This window comes from Salvia hispanica, chromosome 3 (genome assembly GCF_023119035.1).
Source record: "Salvia hispanica cultivar TCC Black 2014 chromosome 3, UniMelb_Shisp_WGS_1.0, whole genome shotgun sequence".
Classification (NCBI taxonomy): domain Eukaryota; kingdom Viridiplantae; phylum Streptophyta; class Magnoliopsida; order Lamiales; family Lamiaceae; genus Salvia; species Salvia hispanica.
Genome location: NC_062967.1, coordinates 13,938,385 through 13,962,381, shown reverse-complemented (window position 1 = coordinate 13,962,381; position 23,997 = coordinate 13,938,385). Strand labels below are relative to the sequence as shown.

The 23,997-nt window shown below is 37.0% G+C and overlaps 2 protein-coding genes and 1 long non-coding RNA gene across 11 annotated transcripts; 1 reads left to right on the top strand and 2 right to left on the bottom strand.

The window, feature by feature from the left end:
- Nucleotides 1-416: 416 nt before the first annotated feature.
- On the bottom strand, nt 417-2,253 carry LOC125214171 (cytochrome P450 71AU50-like). Of its 2 annotated transcripts, XM_048115077.1 has the most exons (3): nt 1,253-2,253; nt 929-1,177; nt 479-825 (listed from the first exon to the last, which is right to left on the bottom strand). In XM_048115077.1, exons 1-3 carry the CDS (start codon nt 2,132-2,134, stop codon nt 709-711), a joined length of 1,248 nt encoding a protein of 415 aa, XP_047971034.1. In that variant the 5' UTR covers nt 2,135-2,253; the 3' UTR covers nt 479-708. The 2 variants fall into 2 exon arrangements, with proteins under 2 accessions (XP_047971033.1, XP_047971034.1); XM_048115076.1 differs by having other exon boundaries at nt 417-1,177; nt 1,253-2,252.
- Nucleotides 2,254-4,994: 2,741 nt separating this feature from the next.
- Nucleotides 4,995-14,134, top strand: LOC125214175. Of its 8 annotated transcripts, XR_007175075.1 has the most exons (9): nt 5,003-5,070; nt 5,846-6,314; nt 6,402-6,469; nt 6,657-6,777; nt 6,893-7,427; nt 8,953-9,416; nt 9,504-10,505; nt 11,881-13,436; nt 13,883-14,134. It is a non-coding gene; the product is annotated as an uncharacterized LOC125214175 (long non-coding RNA). The 8 variants fall into 8 exon arrangements; XR_007175072.1 differs by having other exon boundaries at nt 4,995-5,070; nt 5,864-6,314; nt 6,657-7,427; XR_007175073.1 differs by having other exon boundaries at nt 6,657-7,427; nt 8,958-9,416.
- On the bottom strand, nt 8,682-10,516 carry LOC125214174 (cytochrome P450 71AU50-like). Its single transcript, XM_048115080.1, has 2 exons — nt 9,635-10,516; nt 8,682-9,563 (listed from the first exon to the last, which is right to left on the bottom strand). Exons 1-2 carry the CDS (start codon nt 10,514-10,516, stop codon nt 8,949-8,951), a joined length of 1,497 nt encoding a protein of 498 aa, XP_047971037.1. The 3' UTR covers nt 8,682-8,948.
- Nucleotides 14,135-23,997: the final 9,863 nt, after the last annotated feature.

Sequence of the window (23,997 nt, the reverse complement as noted above, 5' to 3'; positions counted from 1 at the left end):
TTTCCTTTGGTTGTACTCTGTTCTATTGGTTAATGAATTATACTTGACTGTTCAGTTTCATGGCAAAGGAAGTTATTTAACCAATGAAATCATGATGGAGGAAACTAAAATAAGATTGAAAACTAAGAGAGAAGAATGTCTTTTACTATTTGAAACTAGCTGTGACACTTTAAAGAAATCAAAAACCACAGAATTATATTTGAAAACTCCACTTCTCCTTTAAGAAGTGAAATTTGAAACTGGGATCAGGCTACTTCCTCTTCCATTAACTTGGCCCCAATCTTATCTTACTCTAGGTTGTGTTTGTACATGATTGAGATGAAATGCTTGTACTGAACCTAGAAAATATGCATGTATTGTTCAAATGCATGATTTTATATTTCAGATAAACAACTATGCAATAATTGAACATAACCTTGAAATAATTTTGATATCTCATAGCCTTTTGAATTGTGATACGTGCACCTGGAATCCTGGATGTGAGTACTTATTAGCTTGTCTTGCTTTGCTTCTATATAGATTGTTTTAAGGAATCAAATTCGTACAAGTTTGCTAAAAATACCTACTTCTGCAACCTAAATGTAGGGATTGCCATGAGATGATTGGCCCTTGAAACAACAAGGCCAAATTCCTCATCCATGTCTAGCTCATTTGGCGACATATCATTTGGCAGCTGCCAATCGAAGCAGTGAACTAACTGTGACACGATCAGTCGAACTTGGATGAGCCCCAGTTGTATTCCGGGGCAACCTCTCCTCCCAGCGCCAAATGGGAGGAGCTGGAAATGTTTTCCCCTAACATCAATGTCACTGCCACTGAACCTCTCTGGAACAAACATCTCTGGATCAGTCCATACATTTGGATCGCGCCCAATTGCATATGTGTTGATGAGTATTCTTGAATCTTTTGGTATGTCATAGCCACTAACCTTGCTGTCTTCCCTAGAATAGTGAGGTATCAACAGCGGAGCCACTGGATGCAGCCTAAAGTTTTCCTTTACAACCATGTCAAGATATTCGAGTTGGTCCAGGTCAGACTCCTCAACCATCCTCTTTAATCCTACAACTTGTTCCAACTCTTTCTGTAGTTTCCTCATAACTGTTGGATTTCTCAACAGTTCGGAGAGTATCCACTCAACTGATGCTGCTGCTGTGTCCATTGAAGCTACGAGCAAGTCCTGCAAATAAAATTCATCATCAACTAATGTTTATCCAAACAAGATGAAGCATTATTCATTGGACCATGTGCTTACCAGCAAAATGGCCTTTATATTACGTCGGTCGAACTGAAACTCACACTCTCCACTTTGCATTATGGACATCATGGTATCAACAACGTCTTTGGCCTGCTCAGGACGATCCCCAGCTCGAACATGGTCTTCTATAACTTTCTCAAAGAAATCATCATAAACTTTTGCGAGTGCCTTCATCTTCCTTGTCAGCCCTTGGAGATCCAAGATTCCAAGGAAAGGAAAGTAATCACCCAGATTGGGAACTGCTCCTAGTTTCATCGTTTCTTGGATCACAGCTTTGAAGCCTCTGTCATCTATGTCTTTGTCATCATATTTCTTACCAAACACCATTCTGCAGCTCATCTCTGCGGTCAGGGACGCGACCTTGGCACTAAGATCAACAGCTGCATGTTTTTGGGATGCGTCCTTGAGGGATTCAACAAAAAGAGCAAGCTCTTTCCTTCTCATAGGTCGGAACGAATTGATCTTAAGGGTGCTGAGCAGCTCTAAGGTGCATAGCTTGCGCATGTTCCGCCAATACGGACTGTAAGCCCCAAATACCAGATTCCTCTGATCCCATGAAAGATACTTAGAAGCCTGATGAGGTGGTCTACTGGCAAAAATTAGATCGTGCGTCTTAAGGAATAACTCAGTTGCCTCAGGAGATGAAACGACGATGATTGGAGCGAATCCGAATTGCATGTACATAATCGGGCCGTGGTCTTTGGCAATCCTTTGCAGGGCTTGGTGTGGGTTCTCCCCCAGCATGTGTAGATGTCCCAGAATAGGGATCCCTTTTGGACCTGGAGGCAGTCTCTTAGTCTTCTTCCTCCTCGTCGCCAAGAAAATCAAAGAACCGGCTAAAATGGCCATGATGGTAAGCCACAACCAAGTAAGTTCCATTATTGCTAAAGTTATTGTGTGAATGAGAATTGACAGATCTTTCTGCTGTTTATCTTGTCAAGCAATTAAGCAAATATAGCAGTTTAAGTGTTGAAGGAGTCTCCTTGGCTCATCTGAGAATGGACTATAAAGTAAGAAAATAAATATAAAAGAAAATAAAGAATGGTGTTATCTGAGGATAAGTACACAAACACCTTAAGTCTTAAGGACCTCACAATTTCTGAAACGGATATGAAGCAATCTTGTGTTTAAATATCTTGAGGAGATGGACCCCCTGTGGAGCGTGGTGCGAGATATCAAACTGTGGGAATTGTGGTCTAACGCTGAAATGTTTGGAATGCTGACGTGACGGAGAGTTATGCCGTGGCGAGAGGCGTGGACTGTGGATGCTCGAAAAGGTGATGATACTTGTGTCCTAAGGGCAAAGGTGTTTTGAACTCCTAAATTCTCTCTGAATACATGCCTAAATGTAGGGAGATGAGACTAAATAGGTGCTACACAAATTCTAATAACACAAATTCGTACACACCAAATTAAAATCTGAAAATTATACTACCTCCGACTTTGAAAAAAAGAAATTTTTGAAACATTATGGATTTTAAGGCATAATTAGTAAAGTACTAAGAGACAACGAGAGAAAAATTAGTAAAGTAAGAGAGAGTAAGAGAAAAAATGGTGAAAGTAATGTTGCTAGTATATTGTGGAGTATTTTCCAAAATAGAAAGTTTTAAAAATATATTTTTAAAGGATGAAAATAAATAAAAATAGTTTCTATTTTTAAATAATTGAGAACACTCAACAATGATAAAAATTACTCCCTCCGTCTGTGAATAAGAGTCCCGTTTTTCCATTTTTGTCCGTCCGCGAATAGGAGTTTCGATTCACTTTTAACATAAATGGTAATAGGGTTTCACCTTCCACTAACTCATTCCACTCACATTTCATTTAAAACTAATATGTATAAGTGGGATCATTATTCCACTAACTTTTTCCACCCACTTTTCTTAACATTTCTTAAAACTCGTGCCGCCCATAAATAGGACTCCTAAGAGCATCTCCAATGGTACTTCGGCCAGAAATCGGACAGCTTGTTTCTCCCCCTGCCACGTCAGCAGCACTAAAAATCCACCTGCCACATCAGATTTAGGACGACCATAGGCCGGCCGCAATAAAAATAATTCAAAAAATACTACATTTACGGAATTAAAATCACAATATGGAATTAAATTTACGACATATATACGGAAAAAATTCGTTAATTTTACTTAAATAAAAAAAAGTACATTAACTAAAAATAAAAAAAATTGCATAATAAAAAAAAATCCGGACTTCCACACACGAGCCACCGCCCCACTCTACTCCTCATTAATTTATTAAAAAAATACATTAAAAAATGTTAGTATGCCTTGAATCTGTGTTAGTTTGCCGCTAGCCGAACGGGGGTCTCAGCAGCCTGGCGACGGTATGACATGTTTTGTTTTAGTTCTTAATTTTGTATTGGGCCTAGTTGTTGTTGTCCATCGTTAGATGTTGCTCTTGTACAGAAATTTAGAGAGAGAGAAAATCGCGTTTATATAGGTTTTTTTTTTTTTTTTTTTTTTTTTTTTTAAAAAAATCGAAAATCGGCGCTGGCCGATCGGCACGCCACAATGGCGGCCAGCGCATCGGCTAGCGCCGAGCGATCGGAATTCGGCCTTGCCAGAAAGTTTGGCCGATTTTGCGCTGGCCGACTCCAATGGTTCGGCTAGCCGATCGGCCAGCGCGACGAATCGGCTAGCCGGTCGCTAGCCGACCATTGGAGATGCTGTAATGGCGGACGGAGGGAGTGAAACATAGAACCACATATATTTGCGACAAAAATAGTTAACAAGGATTTGTATACTAGGAAACAAAAATACTACACACATCGGTTATTTGACACAGATATGGTGTAATTTGTACTCCCCCGTTCCATAGTAATAGAGTCATTTTGCCATTTTTATTCGTTCCATAGTAATAAAGTCATTTCCCTTTTCAGTAAAAGTAACACATTTTTCCACATCTACTTTACTCCCTCTTACTCCCTCCGTTCCATAGTAATGGAGACATTTCTTTTCAGAGATTAATAAAAATTATGATAGGTGAGTTAAGGAAAGAGAGAATAAAGTGGAAAATAAAAAAAGTAGAAAGATGAGGAGAGAAAAAAGTAAGAGAGAGTAAAGTAGGTGTGGAAAAATGTGTTGACTTTTACTAAAAAAGGAAATGACTCTACATTAGCTATGGAACGTACCAAAATTTCAAAATGACTCTTGTAGCAAAAAATGACTCTATTACTATGGAGCGAAGGAAGTACTTTTTTCTCTCTTCATCTCTTTACCTTTTACATTTTGCATTTTATTCTTTCTTTACCTAACTCACCTAAAACAATTTTTCTTAATCTCCGTGCCGAAAAGAAAAGTCTCTATTACTATGAAACGGAGGGAGTAATATTTCTTATTATGACGCCTGTTTTGACAAAAATTAATACTCCATCTATCCCATTAAAAATGAAACGTTTTCCATTTTAGGTTGTTCTATTAAAAATGAAACGTTTCCTTAAATGAAAACATCTCTATCTCTACTTTTTCATCTATCTCACTTTACTCTTTATTTATTAACACACAAGACAACACTACATAAAATACCGTATTGATTTTCAAATGTTGCATATTTAATAGGACGGATGGAGTATTATACTCTATTTATTTTCCAATTTTTTCCTCCTAAATGGCAAAATCAGTAAATCTCAACTCAAGCTAAAAATAATTTTTCATTTTCGTGCTTTAAAAAAAACATCTTGAAAGTAGGAAAGGTGAGAGTTATAATCGACAAACTATATGATTGAATTTTGAAGTTATTAGATTTCATTTTCGCGCTGTGGAAATATTTGAGCTTTTCCTCTTTCTCCGTTATTAAAGGTAAAATTGTCAGTTTATTTACCTCTGCAATTTTTTGATTGCCTTCTTGAATTAAGATCATGGATATCTGTGTGGAGGTTTCCTGTGTGTGGGGTTGTTTGTAGCGGTGAGTCTATGTGCCTATTTGAGAATGCCCACAATGTGTTTGATGAATGGTTTGTCGGAAAAGCCACTCTTGATGCTTCTGTTTCTGCTTCCTTTACCATATTCAATTTCGCTCAATGGATTTTTCATGTGCCTTATTATAAAGTTAATGAATTATACTTGACTGTTCAGTTTCATGCCAAGGAAGTTATTTAACCAATGAAATCATGGAAGAAACTAAAATAAGATTGGAAACTAAGAAAGAAAGAATGTCTTTTACTATTTGAAACTCCTGTCAACATATAGGTTTGGCACTTAAAAGAAATTGAAAACCACAGAATTATATTTGAAAACTCCACTTCTCCTTTAAGGAGTTGAATTTGAAACAGGGATCAGGCTACTTCCTCTTCCTAATAACTTGGCCCTAATAATATCTTACTCTAATTTGTGTTTGTGGAATACATGATTGGCATAAAATGCTTGTACTGAACAGAGTTAAAAAAGAATGCATGTATTGTTCAAATGCATGATTTCATATTTCAGCTGAACAACTATGCAATAATTGAAATTGACCTTGAAATAATTTTGATATATCATAGCATTGTGATACGTGCACCTGACTGTGATTACTTATTTAGCTTGTCATACTTTGCTTCTACATAGAATGTTTTCAGGAAGCAAATTCTTACAGGTTTGCTTCATAATCTAGTTCTGCAACCGAAGCATGGGGATTGCCATGAGATGATTGACCCTTGAAACAACAATGCCAAATTCCTCATTCATGTCCAGTTCCTCTGGCGACATATCATTTGGCAGCTGCCAATCGAAGCAATGGATGTGACACAATCTGTCGAACTTGGATGAGCCCCAGTGGGATTCCGGGGCAACCTCTCCTCCCAGAGCCAAATGGGAGGAGCTGGAAATGTTGTCCCCTGAGATCAATGTCACTGCCAATGAACCTCTCTGGAATGAAAATCTCTGGATCAGTCCATACATTTGGATCGCGCCCAATTGCATATGTGTTGACGAGTATTCTTGATTCGTTTTGTATATCATAGCCATTAACCTTGATGTGTTCCCTAGAATAGTGAGGAATCAACAACTGGATGCATCCTGGAGGTTTCCTTGACAACCTTGTCGAGATATTCGAGTTGGTCCAGGTCAGACTCGTCAACCACCCTCTTCAATCCCACCACTTGCTCCAACTCTTTCTGTAGTTTCTTCATAACTGTTGGATTTCTCTTCAGTTCTGATAGCACCCACTCAACTGATGCTGCTGCTGAGTCCATTGAACCTGCGAGCAAGTCCTGCACATGTAATGCTTCCTCAACTGATTACTCATTACTAAGAAAATGTTTATCCAAACAAGAAGTAAAATTATTCATTGGACCATGTGCTTACCAGCATAATGGCCTTTATATTACGTCGGTCGAACTGAAACTCACACTCTCCACTTTGCATTATGGACATCATGGTATCAACAACGTCTTTGGCCTGCTCAGGATGAGATCCAGCTCGAACATGGTCTTCTATAACTTTCTCAAAGAAATCATCAAAAACTTTTGCGAGTGCCGTCATCTTCCTTGTCAGCCCTTGAAGATCCAAGACTCCAAGGAAAGGAAAGTAATCACCCAAATTGGGAACTGCTGCTAGTTTCATTGTTTCTTGGATCACAGCTTTGAAGCCTCTGTCATCTATGTCTTTGTCATCATATTTCTTACCAAACACCATTCTGCAGCTCATCCCTGCAGTCAGGGATGCAACCTTGGCACTAAGATCGACCACAATGTGTAGTCTGGAAGCTTCCTTGAGGGATTCAACAGAAAGACCAAGCTCTTCCCTTCTCATAGATCGGAAAGAACTGATCTTAAGGGTGCTGAGCAGCTCCAAGGTGCATAGCTTGCGCATGTTCCGCCAATACTGACTGTAAGCCCCAAATCCCAGACTCTTCTGATCCCATGCCAGATACTTAGCAGCCTGATGAGGTGGTCTGCTGGAAAAAATAAGATCGTGTGTCTTAAGGAATAGCTCAGCTGCCTCAGGAGATGAAACGACGATGATTGGAGCGAATCCGAATTGCATGTACATAATGGGGCCGTGGTCTTTGGCAATCCTTTGCAGGTCTTGGTGAGGATTTTTTCCCCAGCATGTGTAGATTTCCCAGAATAGGGATCCCTTTTGGACCTGGAGGCAGTCTCTTAGTCTCCTTCCTCCTCGTCACCAACAAAATCAACGAACCGGCTAAAATGGCCATGACAGTAAGCCACAACCAAGTAAGTTCCATTACTGCTAAAGTTATTGTGTGAATGAGAATTGACAGATCTTTCTGCTATTTATCTTGCAAAGCAAATATAGCAGTTTAAGTTTGAAGGGGACTTCTTGGTTCATCTGAGAACGGACTATAAAATATGAAAATAAATACGTATAAAAGAAAATAAAGAATGGTGTTATCTGATGAATAAGTACACAACACCTTAAGGACCTCACAATTTCTGAGATGGATATGATGAAGCAATCATGTGTTTAATTTTTAAATATCTGAATTGGTCTAACGCTGAAAACACCAAATTAAAATCTAAAAATTATACTACCTCCGACCTTGAAAAAAAGAAACTTTTGAAACAGTGCGGGTTTTAAGGCACAATTAGTAAAGTGAAAGAAATTGGTAGAGTAAGAGAGATGGAAAGAAAAATTGGTAACGTAAGAGATGGAAAGAAAAATTGGTGAAAGTAATGTTAGTATATTGTCGGGTTCATTTCCCAAAATAGAAAATTTAAAAATTTCTATTTTTTAAGGATGGAACAAAACAAAAATAGTTTCTATTTAAAAAAATTGAGATAGATGAACATGATCTCTAAGAACAATAGACAATGATAAAATTACTAAATATTGAAAAATAGAGTTACACATAAAATGGGAAAATCAAGTTATACTAGGACTACACAAATCGGTTATTTGGGACACAGATATTTTCACTATTTTGTTCCACTAAATTTGAAACTAAACAAGGATTTGTATTTCTGATTATGACACCTGTTTTGACAAAAATATGGAGTTATTTGTACTTTTGTAGTATTTCTGATTTCTGATTATGCACCTGTTTTGACAAAAATTAATATTATACTCTATTTATTCTCCAATTTTATCATCCTAAATGGCTAAATCTCAATCCAAGCTAAAATTAAATTTTCATTTTCGTGCTTTAAAAAAACATCTTGAAAGTAGGAAAGGTGAGAGTTATAATCGACAAACTCATTATTATAAAGTTAATGAATTATACTTGATTGTTCAGTTTCATGCAAAGGAAGTTATTTAACCAATGAAATCATGATGGAGGAAACTAAAATAAGATTGAAAACTAAGAGAGAAGAATGTCTTTTACTATTTGAAACTCCTGTCAACATATACCTGTGACACAAAGAAATAGAAAACCACAGAATTATATTTGAAAACTCCACTTCTCCTTTAAGGAGTGGAATTTGAAACAGGGATCAGGCTACTTCCTCTTCCTAATAACTTGGCCCTAATCATATCTCACTCTAAACTGCGTTTGTGGACTACATGATTGGTATAAAATGCTTGACTTGAACAGAGTTAAAGAAGAATGCATGTATTGTTCAAATGTATGATTTCATATTTCAGCTGAACAACTATGCAATAATTGAAATTGACCTTGAAATAATTTTGACATATCATAGCATTGTGATAGCTGTGAGTACTTATTTAGCTTGTCTTACTTTGCTTCTACATAGAATGTTTTCAGGAAACGAATTCTTACAAGTTTGCTTCATAATCTAGTTCAGCAACCGAAGCGTGGGGATTGCCATGAGATGATTGACCCTTGAAACAATAAGGCCAAATTCCTCATCCATGTCCAGCTCCTTTGGCGACATATCATTTGGCAGCTGCCAATCGAAGCAGTGGACTAACTGTGACACGATCAGTCGAACTTGGATGAGCCCCAGTTGGATTCCGGGGCAACCTCTCCTTCCAGACCCAAATGGGAGGAGCTGGAAATGCTGTCCCCAAACATCAATGTCACTGCCACTGAACCTCTCTGGAACAAACATTTCTGGATCAGTCCATACTTTTGGATCGCGTCCAATTGCATATGTGTTGATGAGTATTCTTGATTCTTTTGGTATATCATAGCCATTAACCTTGATGTGTTCCATAGAATAGTGAGGAATCAACAGTGGAGCCACTGGATGCAGCCTAAAGCTTTCCTTTACAACCATGTTGAGATATTCGAGTTTGTTCAGGTCAGTCTCCTCAACTATCCTCTTTAATCCCACAACTTGTTCCAACTCTTTCTGTAGCTTCTTCATAACTTTTGGGTTTCTCAGCAGTTCTGAGAGTGTCCACTCAATTGTTGCTGCTGCTGTGTCCATTGAACCTATGAGCAAGTCCTGCACATGTAATTCATCACTAAGGAGTAATGGCTTTTCCAAACAAGAAGTAGAATGATTCATGTGCTTACCAGCATCATAGCCTTGATATTACATCGATCGAACTGAAACTCACATTCTCCACTTTGCATTATGGACATCATGGTATCAACAATGTCTTTGGCCTGCTCAGGACGATCCCCTGCTCGAACATGGTCTTCTATAACTTTGTCAAAGAAAACATCAAAAACTTTTTCGAGTGCCTTCATCTTCCTTGTCAACCCTTGGAGATCCAAGATTCCAAGGAAAGGAAAGTAATCACCCAGATTGGGAACTGCTCCTAGTTTCATCGTTTCTTGGATCACAGCTTTGAAGCCTCTGTCATCTATGTCTTTGTCATCATATTTCTTGCCAAACACCATTCTGCAGCTCATCTCTGCGGTCAGGGACGCGACCTTGGCACTAAGATCGACAGTAGAGTTTAGTTTGGAAGCTTCCTTGAGGGATTCAACGAAAAGACCAAGTTCTTCCCTTCTCATAGGTTGGAAAGAATTGATCTTAAGGGTGCTGAGCAGCTCCAAGGTGCATAGTTTGCGCATGTTCCGCCAATACGGACTGTAAGGCCCAAATACCAGATTCCTCTGATCCCATGAGAGATACTTAGAAGCCTCGTGAGGTGGTCTGCTTGCAAAAACAAGATCATGTGTCTTGAGGAAAAGCTCAGCTGCCTGTGGAGATGAAACAATGATGTTTGGAACGAACCCGAATTGCATGTGCATAATCGGGCCGTGGTCTTTGGCAATCCTGTGCAGGTCCTGGTGAGGATTCTTCCCCAGCATGTGTAGGTTTCCCAGAATAGGGATCCCTTTTGGGCCTGGAGGCAGTCTCCTCGTCTTCTTCCTCCTCCTCACCAACGTAACTAAAGAACCAGCTAAAATGGCCATGACCGTAAGCCAAATCCAGGTAAGTTCCATTTTTTGCAAAAGTTATTGTGTGATTGAGGATTGGTATATCTGTTTCAATTATCTTGAATAAAGCAATTGAAGTGCTGAAGTAATCTGCTTGGTTGGCTGAGTAACAGATACTAATACGAGTGACTCTGCTTGTTATGCCGACAATAGGCTTGTTTGTATATTTGAGAATCGTTATAATCCCTCCCTCCTCGAAAAATGGTGAAAAATGGTCGTATTTGTTTACAGCACGAATTTTAATGAACCAACTTTTTAGAGTTTGAGTGTGAGAAAAAGGGTAAATTCGGAGAGAAAGAGAAAAGTGGTGATAAAGTTTCCATAAAGAGAAATTAGATTAACTTTAGTGAACAGACTAAAATGGAAAAAAAATCAGACTATTTTTCACGGATGGAGTATTTGAGAATTGAAGAAAGACATTATTTTTTGGTGATTTGTGCCGTGTTTGCTACTGCGAGAGGATGGGTTTGAACTTTGAAGAATCTTAGCCATGGTGGGACTGGCGATATTAGATTTAATATCTCTAAATATCGAGGAATAATAACACAACAGAAATGGAAAACTTATTAAATCTGGTCAGAGGCAGCCCAATTTGGTGTATTATAGTTGAGCTATTTTTAATTGTTATATGCACCTCGAGATTCTTCAACATAATTAAACAATTTGTGCTTATTGGAGCACACGGGTTTAACAAAATTATTCGATCTTGAAATTTTTTTAAAATGAACAAGCCTCGTGCTGTCGACACAACCCGTGCTTAAGCACGCATCACCGTGATATGGTATCACGCTGACAATGCTCTAATATCACATCTCGATTTTGTAATTATATACTCCTCCGTTTCCAAGATAATTGATTTGTTTTCAATCAAAACAAATATCTCAAGATATTTAGGCAAAAATTAACCATTTGATTTTGTTATGCTAACTTCTCATACTCTCTTCGAAGCCTTATGTCATCAATCTCCAATTCTTAGCATAATCTGTAAAGGAGGAGAGTAATAACTTTAATCAACGAGAAGAATTTTGAAATTATTAACACTCCATTTTGAAGAATTTTATAGTTTATTGGTCAGTCTGTTTGCCTATATAAGATTGCCCACAATTCATTTGATGGATGGTTTGTGTTTGTACATGATTGGGATAAAATGCTTGTACTGAACATAGTTAAAGAAGAATGTAGTTATTGTTCAAATGTATGATTTCATATTTCAGCTGAACAACTATGCAATAATTGAAATTGACCTTGAAATAATTGTGACATATCATAGCATTGTGATAGCTGTGAGTACTTATTTAGCTTGTCTTACTTTGCTTCTACATAGAATGTTTTCAGGAAGCGAATTCTTACAAGTTTACTTCATAATCTAGTTCAGCAACCGAAGCGTGGGGATTGCCATGAGATGATTGACCCTTGAAACAATAAGGCCAAATTCCTCATCCATGTCCAGCTCCTTTGGCGACATATCATTTGGCAGCTGCCAATCGAAGCAGTGGACTAACTGTGACACGATCAGTCGAACTTGGATGAGCCCCAGTTGGATTCCGGGGCAACCTCTCCTCCCAGACCCAAATGGGAGGAGCTGGAAATGTTGTCCCCAAACATCAATGTCACTGCCACTGAACCTCTCTGGAACAAACATCTCTGGATCAGTCCATACATTTGGATCTCGCCCAATTGCATATGTGTTGATGAGTATCCTTGATTCTTTTGGTATATCATAGCCATTAACCTTGATGTGTTCCATAGAATAGTGAGGAACCAACAGTGGAACCACTGGATGCAGCCTAAAGCTTTCCTTCACAACCATGTTGAGATATTCGAGTTTGTACAGATCAGACTCCTCAACTATCCTCTTTAATCCCACAACTTCTTCCAACTCTTTCTGTAGTTTCTTCATAACTTTTGGGTTTCTCAGCAGTTCTGAGAGTGTCCACTCAATTGCTGCTGCAGCTGTGTCCATTGAACCTACGAGCAAGTCCTGCACATGTAATTCATTACTAAGGAGTAATAGTTTTTCCAAACAAGAAGTAGAATGATTCATGTGCTTACCAGCATCATAGCCTTGATATTACGTCGATCAAACTGAAACTCACATTCTCCACTTTGCATTATGGACATCATGGTATCAACAATGTCTTTGGCCTGCTCAGGATGATCCCCTGCTCGAACATGGTGTTCTATAACCTTCTCAAAGAAACCGTCAAAAACTTTTGCGAGTGCCTTCATCTTCCTTGTCAGCCCTTGGAGATCCAAGATTCCAAGGAAAGGAAAGTAATCTCCCAGATTGGGAACTGCTCCTAGTTTCATCGTTTCTTGGATCACTGCTTTGAAGCCTCTGTCATCTATGTCTTTGTCATCATACTTCTTACCAAACACCATTTTGCAGCTCATCTCTGCAGTCAGGGACGCGACCTTGGCACTAAGATCGACAGTAGAGTTCAGTTTGGAAGCTTCCTTGAGGGATTCAACGAAAAGACCAAGTTCTTCCCTTCTCATAGGTTGGAAGGAATTGATCTTAAGGGTGCTGAGAAGCTCTAAGGTGCATAGTTTCCGCATGTTCCGCCAATACGGACTGTAAGGCCCAAATACCAGATTCCTCTGATCCCATGAGAGATACTTAGAAGCCTCGTGAGGTGGTCTGCTTGCAAAAACAAGATCATGTGTCTTGAGGAAAAGCTCAGCTGCCTGTGGAGATGAAACGATGATGTTTGGAACGAATCCGAATTGCATGTACATAATCGGGCCATGATCTTTGGCAATCCTGTGCAGGTCCTGGTGAGGATTCTTCCCCAGCATGTGTAGGTGTCCCAGAATAGGGATCCCTTTTGGGCCTGGAGGCAGACTCTCCGCCTTCTTCCTCCTCCTCCGCACCAACGTAACTAAAGAACCAGCTAAAATGGCCATGACCGTAAGCCAAATCCAGGTAAGTTCCATTTTTTGCGAAAGTTATTGTGTGATTGAGAATTGGTATAACTGTTTTAATTATCTTGGATAAAGCACTTGATGTGTTGAAGTAATCTTCTTGGTTGGCTGAGTAAAAGATGCTAATAATATGAGTGACTCTGCTTGTTATGCTGACAATAGGCTTGTTTATATATTTGAGAATTGTTATAAAAATGGTACTCCTATTATTTGTTGACAGCACGGATTTTAGTGCACCACTTTTTTAGAGTTTGAGTGTGAGAAAAAGGGTAAATTCGGAGATAAAGAGAAAAGTGGTGACAATGTTTCCATAAAGAGAAATTAGTTTAACTTTGGTGAACAGACAAAAATAGTAAAAAAATAAGACTATTTTTCACTGATGGAGTATTTGAGAATCGAAGAACGACAATATTTTTTTGTGATTTGTGCCGTGTTTGCTACTGCAAGGGGAGAAAGAGGACGCGGACAAGGACAAGGAGGAGGAGTGGATCTAAGGTTTGAAGAATCTTGGCCATGGTGGGACTGGCGATATTAGATTTAATTATCTCTAAATATAGAGGAATAATACAACAGAAATGGAAAAACTATTAAATTTTGTCAGAGGCAGCCCAACTTGCCTCGAGATTCTTCAACATGATTTTGTGCTTATTGGAGCAAATGGGCTTAACAAAATTATTCGATTTTGAAATTTTTTTAAAATGAACAAGCCTCGTGTTGTCGACACAACCCACGCTTAAGCACGCAACACCGTGATATGGTATCACGCTGACAATGCTCTAATATCGCATCTCGATTCTCGATTTTGTTATTATATACTCCCTCCGTTTCCAAGATAAGTGATTTGTATTTTTGATTAAAAAAAATATCTCTAGATATTTAGGTAAAAATTAACCATTTGATTTTGTTATGCTAACTTCTCATACTCTCTTGTCATCAATCTCCAATTCTTAGAATAATCTGTAAAGGAGAGAGAGTAATAACTGTAATCCACGAGAAGAATTTTGAAGTTATTAACACTCCATTTTCGAACTTGACTTGAAATAATTTTGATATTTATAGCTTTGGCTGTGAGTACCGCCAATGAAACGACGATGTGTGCAATGACGGATCTAGAAAATTAAACTCGTGGGGATGCTAATAAGAATAATTCTATACTATTTATTAAAATAATTATTTTATTTTACATAAAATAATTAAATTTTTATTTAAAAATATATATCATTGACTTGTTTAGCAAATGTTCATATTTTTAATTAATGAAAATTCCTTGGACTTTTTATCATTACTTTTATTCTGACTATCTTTGTTAATATTTTCAGTGTATTATATAATTATATTTGCAAATATTATTATTAATCGTATTAACTAAAAATGAAAATAAATTAAAAAACGTAAAAAAGTAATGGACATAAATATTAAGCAACTCACGCATATTAAATAATACTATTAATTAAAATTTAAAGTAGAATTTTTTAAAACATAGTAAATATTAAGAATTCTTCGATCTAGTTTACATACTAAGAATATATTAAAAATTATATTTGTTGTTTTACGAAATAAAATTATAACTAACGCCACCATCTCTTTCTCCTTCAACATTCTCTTACACAGTTCAGCCATTCTTTTTCAAAATTCTCTTACCAAAACAAACTTGACTCATACGAAATTCAAACTTTGCCGGTTTATTCAAACTTCCCAAATTGTTTTTGTCTTCCTCTCTCTATTTCTTTAACTTTCCAAGTTTATTTTCTTATTAATTTCTCTTTAAGAGTCGAAGCTCGGAGCGTCCATGGGGTCGGAAGTGAGGCTTCCGCGGGGCGCCGAACATACAGATAGAGTTTTCCGTTGTAAACATGGACCCGCGGTGGGGTCGGCCGACCCCGCCCGACCCCACCTGGGTCCGTCTCTGGATGTGTGGAACCAGCCCGAATTGACTATGCTTGTTTGTTATGATGACAATAGTCTTGTTTGTATATTTAAAAATTGTTATAATCCCTCCAACAAAAACAGTCAGTCTCATTTGTAGACTGTACAAATTTTAAGGTGCAATTGATGGAGAATGAGAGAGTAAAAGAATAGGATAGAGAAAAAAAAATGGCAACAAGTTTTCAATTAAAAGAAATGAGATTAATTTAGTCAACAGATCAAAATCGAAAAATAAGACTATTTGTCGTGTACTAATGATGTTGTTGTTTGTTATTGTGCCAAGGTGTGAAGAATCTTGGCAATGGTGGCACTGGGAATATTAGATTATTAAATATCGAGGAATAATAAGACAACATAAATGGAAAAGCTATTAAATTTGTCAGAGACAGAGGCAGCCCAATTTTACTCCTCGTCCTTAGCTAAAAGCACAACACCCACATCCGTGCTCTTAGCTAAGGACAAGCTCAAAGGTCTCACCATTCTATTATTCAATTTAAATACTCTAATTATTAAAAACATTTCTACATTATAAAAATACATTAAAAAATAAAAATTACATAATTAAAATCCTAAAAAATTAAAATTACATAATTAAAATACTAAAAATAAATATACATAATTAAAATCCTAGAAAATAAAAAAATACATTAAAATCCTACAAATTAAAAATTACACACGTGGAAGACTAGTCCTCTAACCCCAATTACCTCTTGGAGGCCCGGATCATTTGCTCATGTGTTGCAAGTTGATCCGAGTCATCTTAGACGTATCGTTCAAATAGAGTTGACCCAAGAGGGTCCACAATGAGTTGTTCGGGGGTGGAGGAGGCACAAAGGAGCGGGAGCGGGGGCGGGGGCGGCTAGAGTCGGGGTGCGACGGCGGGTAGCCGTCGCCTTCTTCCTTCCTTGCGGCCGGCGGGAACTGCTCGGGCCAGCGTCGGGGCTACCCAAGTTAGTTTCGGCAATTTGGGTAGCCACATCATCGGAGGCGCCGTCGGATAGGGTTACCAACCTCGACCGTTTGCTAGAGGAGGCTGGAGGAGGATGCTACTACGCCGCCCCTATACTTCGGATGTAGGCGCCCCTCCTGCCAACAATCGAGGTACTTGAACGGTATCAACTCCAAGCTTTGGTAGGTCGCCAAGGCGGCACTGATGATGTCGAGCTCGCTCTTGCCGCTCCCCGCCGCCCGCTCTTCTTCCTGTTGGAAGTACCCCTGGAACTTACCGATTGCTAAGTTGCATCTGTAGACGCAATTGCGCACCATACTATCATTGCAATAGATGGTTCCCCCCGGCCGGGTTTCATTGTAAAGGCGAGTGATGCGCCACCAATACGTATCCCCGGTTTGGTTTGTGCCAACGGCCGGATCTTCGGAGACTGCCAAGTAGGCTTTGAACATCGCCATCATCTCACCCGGAGTGTACGGAGTGCGGATGCCACGAACAGGAGGAGTAGGAGTAGGAATAGAAGTAGGAGTAGGAGTAGAGCTGCTGCTCCCTCCCGATCCGGGTTCGGGTGCCCACCCGAACCCGGAGGCGTTTTGGTCGTGCACCGGGTAAGGACGGTAGCCACCCGAAAATTGCGAACCTTGGGTTTGAGGAGGGGCCGTCAATTGCGTTTCCGGACTAGGGAATTCGCCGAAGTCGAACCAATCGTGGTTCCAACCGCGATTTCCGGAGGGGTGATCGTCGGAGCCGGACATTGTGTAGTGTGGTGGGAATTTAGATGAGAGAATATGAGAAAAAAGATGAGAGAATGTAGATGATAGAATAGATGAGAATGTGATTTTTTTTGTGTTGAAGTGGGGGTGTTTATAGATGAAAATGTGAATTTTGGGGAAAAAAAATTGAAAAAAAATTAAAAGTGGGTAGAAAACGGATATAATTTTTTGGGAAGTGGGAAATTTTTTTTTATTTAAAAACATTTTTTTAAATAAATTTCGATTTTTTTTTAAAAAAATAAAAAAATTGAATTAGCCGTTGGCCAATCAGAAGCTGCCACGTAATGGTGCTCAGCGGCACGGACGTGCTCTTAGCTAAGAGCAGCGCTGTGCCGCTGGCACGGACGGACGAGCTCCAGCGGCGGACGGACGGACGGAAAAAAAAAGCATCGCTGCGGATGCTCTAAAGACCTCTCGACTTAGTTGGTGTATGGAGATTAAATTTTTTGTTAAATAAAAATAAAATAAAATAAATGAGAGAATAAAATAAAAGCGACACTAGATTAAAGTATTAATAAGAATAAAGTAAAAATGATTAGATATTTTATTTTTTATTAAAAAAGAAAATAATTCAATTTAGTTCAAACATCCTGCAAAGTATGAATCAAATTAGTTGTGGAAGGTATATGCACCTTGAGATTATACAACTTATTTATACAAACTGGGATTATTAGAGAAGATGGAAAATAAAAGTTTAGTGGTCTGGATATGTTGTCCGTCGCGTGCCCAACTAATCACAGTTGGAAATAAAAATAGAAGTAATTTATGCTATCTAATTAGTTGGATATATCAAATGACAATATATTTGGGTCATTAATTTCTTAATGATTTCTGTAATGAGACAAAATCATCTCGCTTCTGTTATTAATTAACCCTAATTATTATTATTATCTATCCACTTGTATCTACAAATATTAACATAAGAATGTAATCAAATAAAAACTCTAAGTATTGTACAAACTCAAAACTATAATTTAGACCATTGAAAAATGTCAACAGATCAGAAAAAAAACATCAACAGGAAAATGTCAATAGAATTTCAACGGTAGTCAATGATTGATGTTGTGTTGATATTGTGTTGATACTGTGTTGACATTAAAATCTTGAAATTTTACACTGTGTTGATATTGTATTGAAACTGTTGAAGTTGTGTTGAGGAGTTTTGAATAGGGATGTCAATTGGGCTAACCCGCTCGGGTTCGGGCCAATCCACTCGGGTTGTCGGGCTATTTGGGTGCGGGTTATTCGGGCTGTGGATTTTTCGGGTTTTACATTTTTGGCCCTAACCCTAACTCTTCGGGTTTCGAGCTAACCCACGGACTATTCGGGTCAAAAGTGATCTTATTTGTTACTTTCTATCCAATTCAATATTCTAACTTGTAAAAAAAACAGATTGTCGTAAAGTGAAGTATTATCAAAATGATCAAGAGAAAGAAAATAATAGCTATTGAAAATTGAAACAAAATACGTAAACATATCACTCAATTAGTAGCACGTGTGAATCTGAATACAATTAAATGACAACTAAATGGAAATCATGCATTTCAAAAGGAGTTAAATAACGTTCTTAATTGTTTACCCGAAAAATAAATTCTAAGAAGTTAAAAAATATAGTATAGATAATAGTATGTCAAATAATAAATTCTATGGAGTTTCATGTGATTATATGAGTACATATTACGATATTATTATAGTCTATATTTCATTTAATCCTAACTTTTAATTTGAGAAAGAAGACATAATTACCATAAATAGGTTCATATGCCATATATATTTCATATATATAAGTATATAAACCCAAAATTTGATAATATTTTTTTAAAATGCTCAACCCATGGGCTAACCCACAACCCACCCGGGCCAACCCGCATAATCTGCCGACCCAAACGGGTAAGCCCGTGTAGCCCGGTTATGTATTTGGGTTACAATTTTCCGGCCCTAACCCTATGATTTTACCGGGTTATTTGGGTCGGCCCGCGGGTTTCGGACTAGATTGACATCCCTAGTTTTGAGTTTGTACAATATATTAGTTTGCATTTTATCACTACCCCATTAACATAATGGTAGCCAACTTTTAAATTTTAATGTTGAAGACATCTTCATCGAACTTTTCAAACTTTTTCTTCGGGGCTTCAAATTTACTTCTAATTAAACTTTCTAAAATGAAATTTATGTTTAAAATACTATTCCTCAGTTCGCCATTAGGAGTCGCATCTACATGTAGGTTTGAAAAAAAATAATTTATCTCTTAGTTTTATGGTCGATATTTTCTAACTAGCATAATCTCAATTTAATGGCATAAAGATTATGAATTTTAAATTTAAATCTAATAATAAATAGTACTATAGGAGTACTACTATTTTGCATGAGTTCATATTGGATTATACATAATTATTTTCTTCTATTATAGAAAATCCATCAGATTCATATATGCATCTTGTTGGGATTGAATATAAATTCGCACATGGAATGACATTTGTGAATGAAGGAGAAGCATATAAAGCATATGCATTCACCAAAGGATTTGGAATGCGAAAAGGTAAAAAATCTTATAATCGAAAAAATAAGCTTCGGGGATGTACATTTTTGTGTTGCTGTGAGGGATACTCTGAATTTGCCGTTTTGATTATCCCTCACAACAACACAAAAATGTAAAAGCTCTTTTTTCTATTATAAGATTTTTTACCTTTCCAAATTCTAAATCCTTTGGTGAATGCATATGCATTATATGCTTCTTCTTTATCCACACAAGTCATCCAGATGTGAATTTAAATTCAATCTCAACAAAATGCACGTATGAATTTGATAGATTGTCTACCATAGAAAAAAATACTTATTATGTATAGTCCAATATGAACTCAAGCAAATTAATAGTATTTGATTTTATGCCATTAAAATGAGATTATAATTTCAATCATAACTAGAAACATAAATTTCTTTTAGCAAACCTACATGTAGAATTTAAAATTACTCAATTATAAAATAAAGAAAACAAGACTAAAATTACTCAATAATTATAAAATAAAGAAAACAAGACTAAACATACATAATAATAGTCTTATGTTTCCCTAAAATAAAGAAAAACTAAACATATATATATATAGGGGAGCACTAGGGTGCCCCCTTATTTAGAGTCACAACGTACATTCAATCTGGTGTTGCCATGTGGCACAAAACATGCAATATTTTAAACACAAAAATGCAATCTAGTTGTATATGTATTTCCGCAGATTGCATTTTAGTTGTAGGTAAATTGCATTTTATAGTGTTGAGTTTTGCATTTTCACATAAATTGCATTTTATATTGTTAAGTTTTGCATTTTCACATATATAAATGCAATCCGTCTATATATAAAATGCAAATTAACAGTCAATATCTAAAATGCAAAACTCAACAATAAAAAATACAATATGCATATAACAAAAATGCAATCTGCCGAAATTCATTTATAGCTTCTACACATATATATTGCATTTTAGTGTTTACAATATTGCATTTTTTGTGTCACGTGGCAGCACCAGATTGGATGTATGGTATAACTTTAAAATTAGTTGTTATACTAGTACATCTCTAGATTAGTGATATTGGGCAAATCAAGAATATATGTACTTGATCAAGAGACCAAAATTTTGATTCATTCGATTACACAAAATTTTGAAAAGAACATTTAGATAATAAACATGTAATCGTAATAAGGAAAACGTACATGTTCATATGTATTAAAAAAGGAAAAAAAGTGGCGTACAAATCCATTGCTTGCAATGAATTTTTTTTTCTCAATTGATTTGAAAGATGATGGGAGATGCGTATATATTAGTACTATATATATTAAGCATGTTAGGGTTTAAGGTTATATGGTGTGTGTATATATGGTTATAAATGGACATTAAAAATTTCCATATTAAAGAATTTGTTCCGTTAATATGCATGAAGGTGTATTCTTCCAAGTTAAAAAAATATTCTTGATGGGGCATACCACATCATTTTTCCATATTGGTACACCTAAATTATGGAATGTCTTCTCTTAATTCATCTTCCAATTTTCAAAATCAGTGCCATTCGATATGTAAATCTCTTTTACCGAATTAAAGAAAATCATCTTTATTCTACCAAAAAAAAAATCATTTTCTCATTTCTAAGAAAATATACTCCTATCAAACTTAAAATTTTATACAAATCTCTTGATTAAAAAAAATTACTCCATTTGTTCCATGTTAATAGATATATTTTTTTTTGGCATGTAGATTAAGAAATAGCATTCCCTCATCCCAAGGAAGATGACTCTTCCTTGGGCGGCACAAAATTTTATGTAACTTTATTTTGTATATTAAGTAGAAAGAATAAAATAACAAGGATGAAAGAATGTAAAGATAAATGTGTTTCTATTTTTAGTAATAGGTTATCTTGGTTGTAACAGCTAACAAATATAAAAGGAAAATGATACCGACGGAATAGTAGTACTATATGTTTAATAAATGCAAAGTGGAGAGAATTAAGTAAGAGTGAGAAGTACTCCCTCCGTTCCATAGTAACAGTTATTTTGCCATTTTGATACGTTCCATAGTAATAGAGTCATTTCCTTTTTTAGTAAAAGTCAATATATTTTTCCACACCTACTTTACTCTCTCTTACTTTTTTCTCTCTTCATCTCTCTACCTTTTTCATTTTCCATTTTATTATCTCTTTACTTAACTCACCAATCACAATTTTTATAAGAGGGAACATCTTTTTTGGTCCACGAACTTTGCCAAAGTATCATTTTAGATCCGTGAACTTTGAAAATATCATTTGAGGTCCATCAACTATGGGTTAATATCATTTGAAGTACTTTTTTACTATTTCCAAGTTTTTCTGGACGAATATACCCTCAATACCTTAAAGTGTGTATATTTTTAATAAACTTATCACATACTCATATTTTTTTATAAATATCTTTACAATATATTTTTGACGAATTTTCTAAATATAATTTGACCTTCAATATTATCACTTAATTTTGTGACATGCAAGTAAAATTGCTTCTTCAATTTTTTATATTAAAGAATTATAAAATTGAATAAAGAACTTTTCTTTAATAATAAAAAATTGAATAAGGATCTTTTCTTGCATATATCACAAAATTAAATGATAATATTGAAAGTCAAATTATATTTAGAAAATTTATCAAAAATATATAGTAAAGATATTTATAAAAAATATGAATATATGATAAGTTATTAAATATATATACCCTTAAAATATTGAGGGTATTTTCGTCCAGAAAAATTTGAAAATAGTAAAAAGTACTTCAATTGATATTAACTCATAGTTGGCAAAAATACTCATTAGGGTTTTCTAAACCCTAATGTACCCTTTGTCCTCCAACCGGAGAAGATAACAAAAATTGGGTGCGCGGGGATCAGGGAGGGACGACCGTCTCTACACTTCTCTGGAGAGGACACGAACTACCTCACGGAAAAGATGGGTCATGCAATAGTAGGTAAGTTTTCGCATTCTATCCCTTCCTCGTCACAAGTGCAAAAAGCTTTGAGCAATATCAAGTTTAAGAGGGACTTCAACTGGAACTACATCAACGCAAAACATATCATTATTCAATTTGAGGATATCGAAGATTATGCAAAAATGCTCAACGGTCCCAACGGAGCCCCGGTCTGGTTCGTCGAACACCACCCTATGCGGGTCTTTAAATGGACGCCAACGTTTGATTCCTTCTTTGAAACCCCAATAGCTGCGATATGGTGCAACGTGATCGCGGTTCCAATCCATCTTTTTGAAGTCTCGGCCTTATTTGCTATTGGATATCTCCTTGGCAACCCTATCCTTATTGATCATGACACAGTCACAAAGAAGCGGCTCTCTTTCGCTAGAATTTGTGTGGAGATAGACATCTCCAAACCCCCAACGGAGGAAGTGGTTTTAGACATCCTTGGAAAGGAATCAGTGCTCAAAGTAAAGTGGGAAAAAATTCCCCTCTATTGTAGAGATTGCAAACATGTGGGCCACTCGAGCAGAAACTGCCATGCCTTTGGCAAGAAGGTTAACCCGCCGGTTAGAGTCCCAAATCATCCACACATGGAGAGATATCAGGAGTATCGAGTCAGGAACACTCACAAAGCAGAGGGAGGAGGGACATCTCATCACTATAACTCAAGGAAGGAACATGATATTGAGAAAGGAAAAGGAATACAGCAGGATCAACATAAAAATAAGAAAGTGGATCAGCAAGGGGGTCAGGAAGCAAGTTGGTCAGGTCGACCAAAATCCCCCACCTTCGCAGAATTTTTGGATAAGGACGGCTTTATCAAACAGGGCAGAAAAGGGAGAAAAGTGAAACAAGGAAGCAACTTCGAAACCACATTAAGAAGATCCAACTCAGTGGATCGAGCTCCAAAAGAAGCAATTGTTGCGGATAAGCCGGGAAGAGAGGGACGGTTCTTTTCGGCCACAACAGAGTCTTCAAAACAGGGGAGACCAAACCTAGCAAAACAGAATGATAAGCCAGATTGGTCGCTCTCTCAGCACATGGAACCAAACTCGTTTCAGCAACTACAACGGGATGATACCCCATCGGATGAAGAGGTAGAAGAAATGACAATGGAGGATTGCCAGGGGAGACAAATAAGGAGGGAGAACCTTGATAAACCCCCTGATTTGCATAAAGGTTCTGGCAGAAGGGAGAGTGAAGTGGAAACAGAGCAAAGGTCATATGGGTCTACCAATCCAAACAGAATTTGAGTCTCCATGTCAAGTAATCTGTTGGTATGGAATGCTCGGGGCATGGCGAATGCCAATACCCAAAGCGTACTAAATCATCTAATTGTAACATACAAGCTTTCATTTGTTGCTATTATTGAACCACTAACCCTCCCGAGGACGGAGATTTGCAGGTTGGTTAGGTTGGATTTCAAGGGAA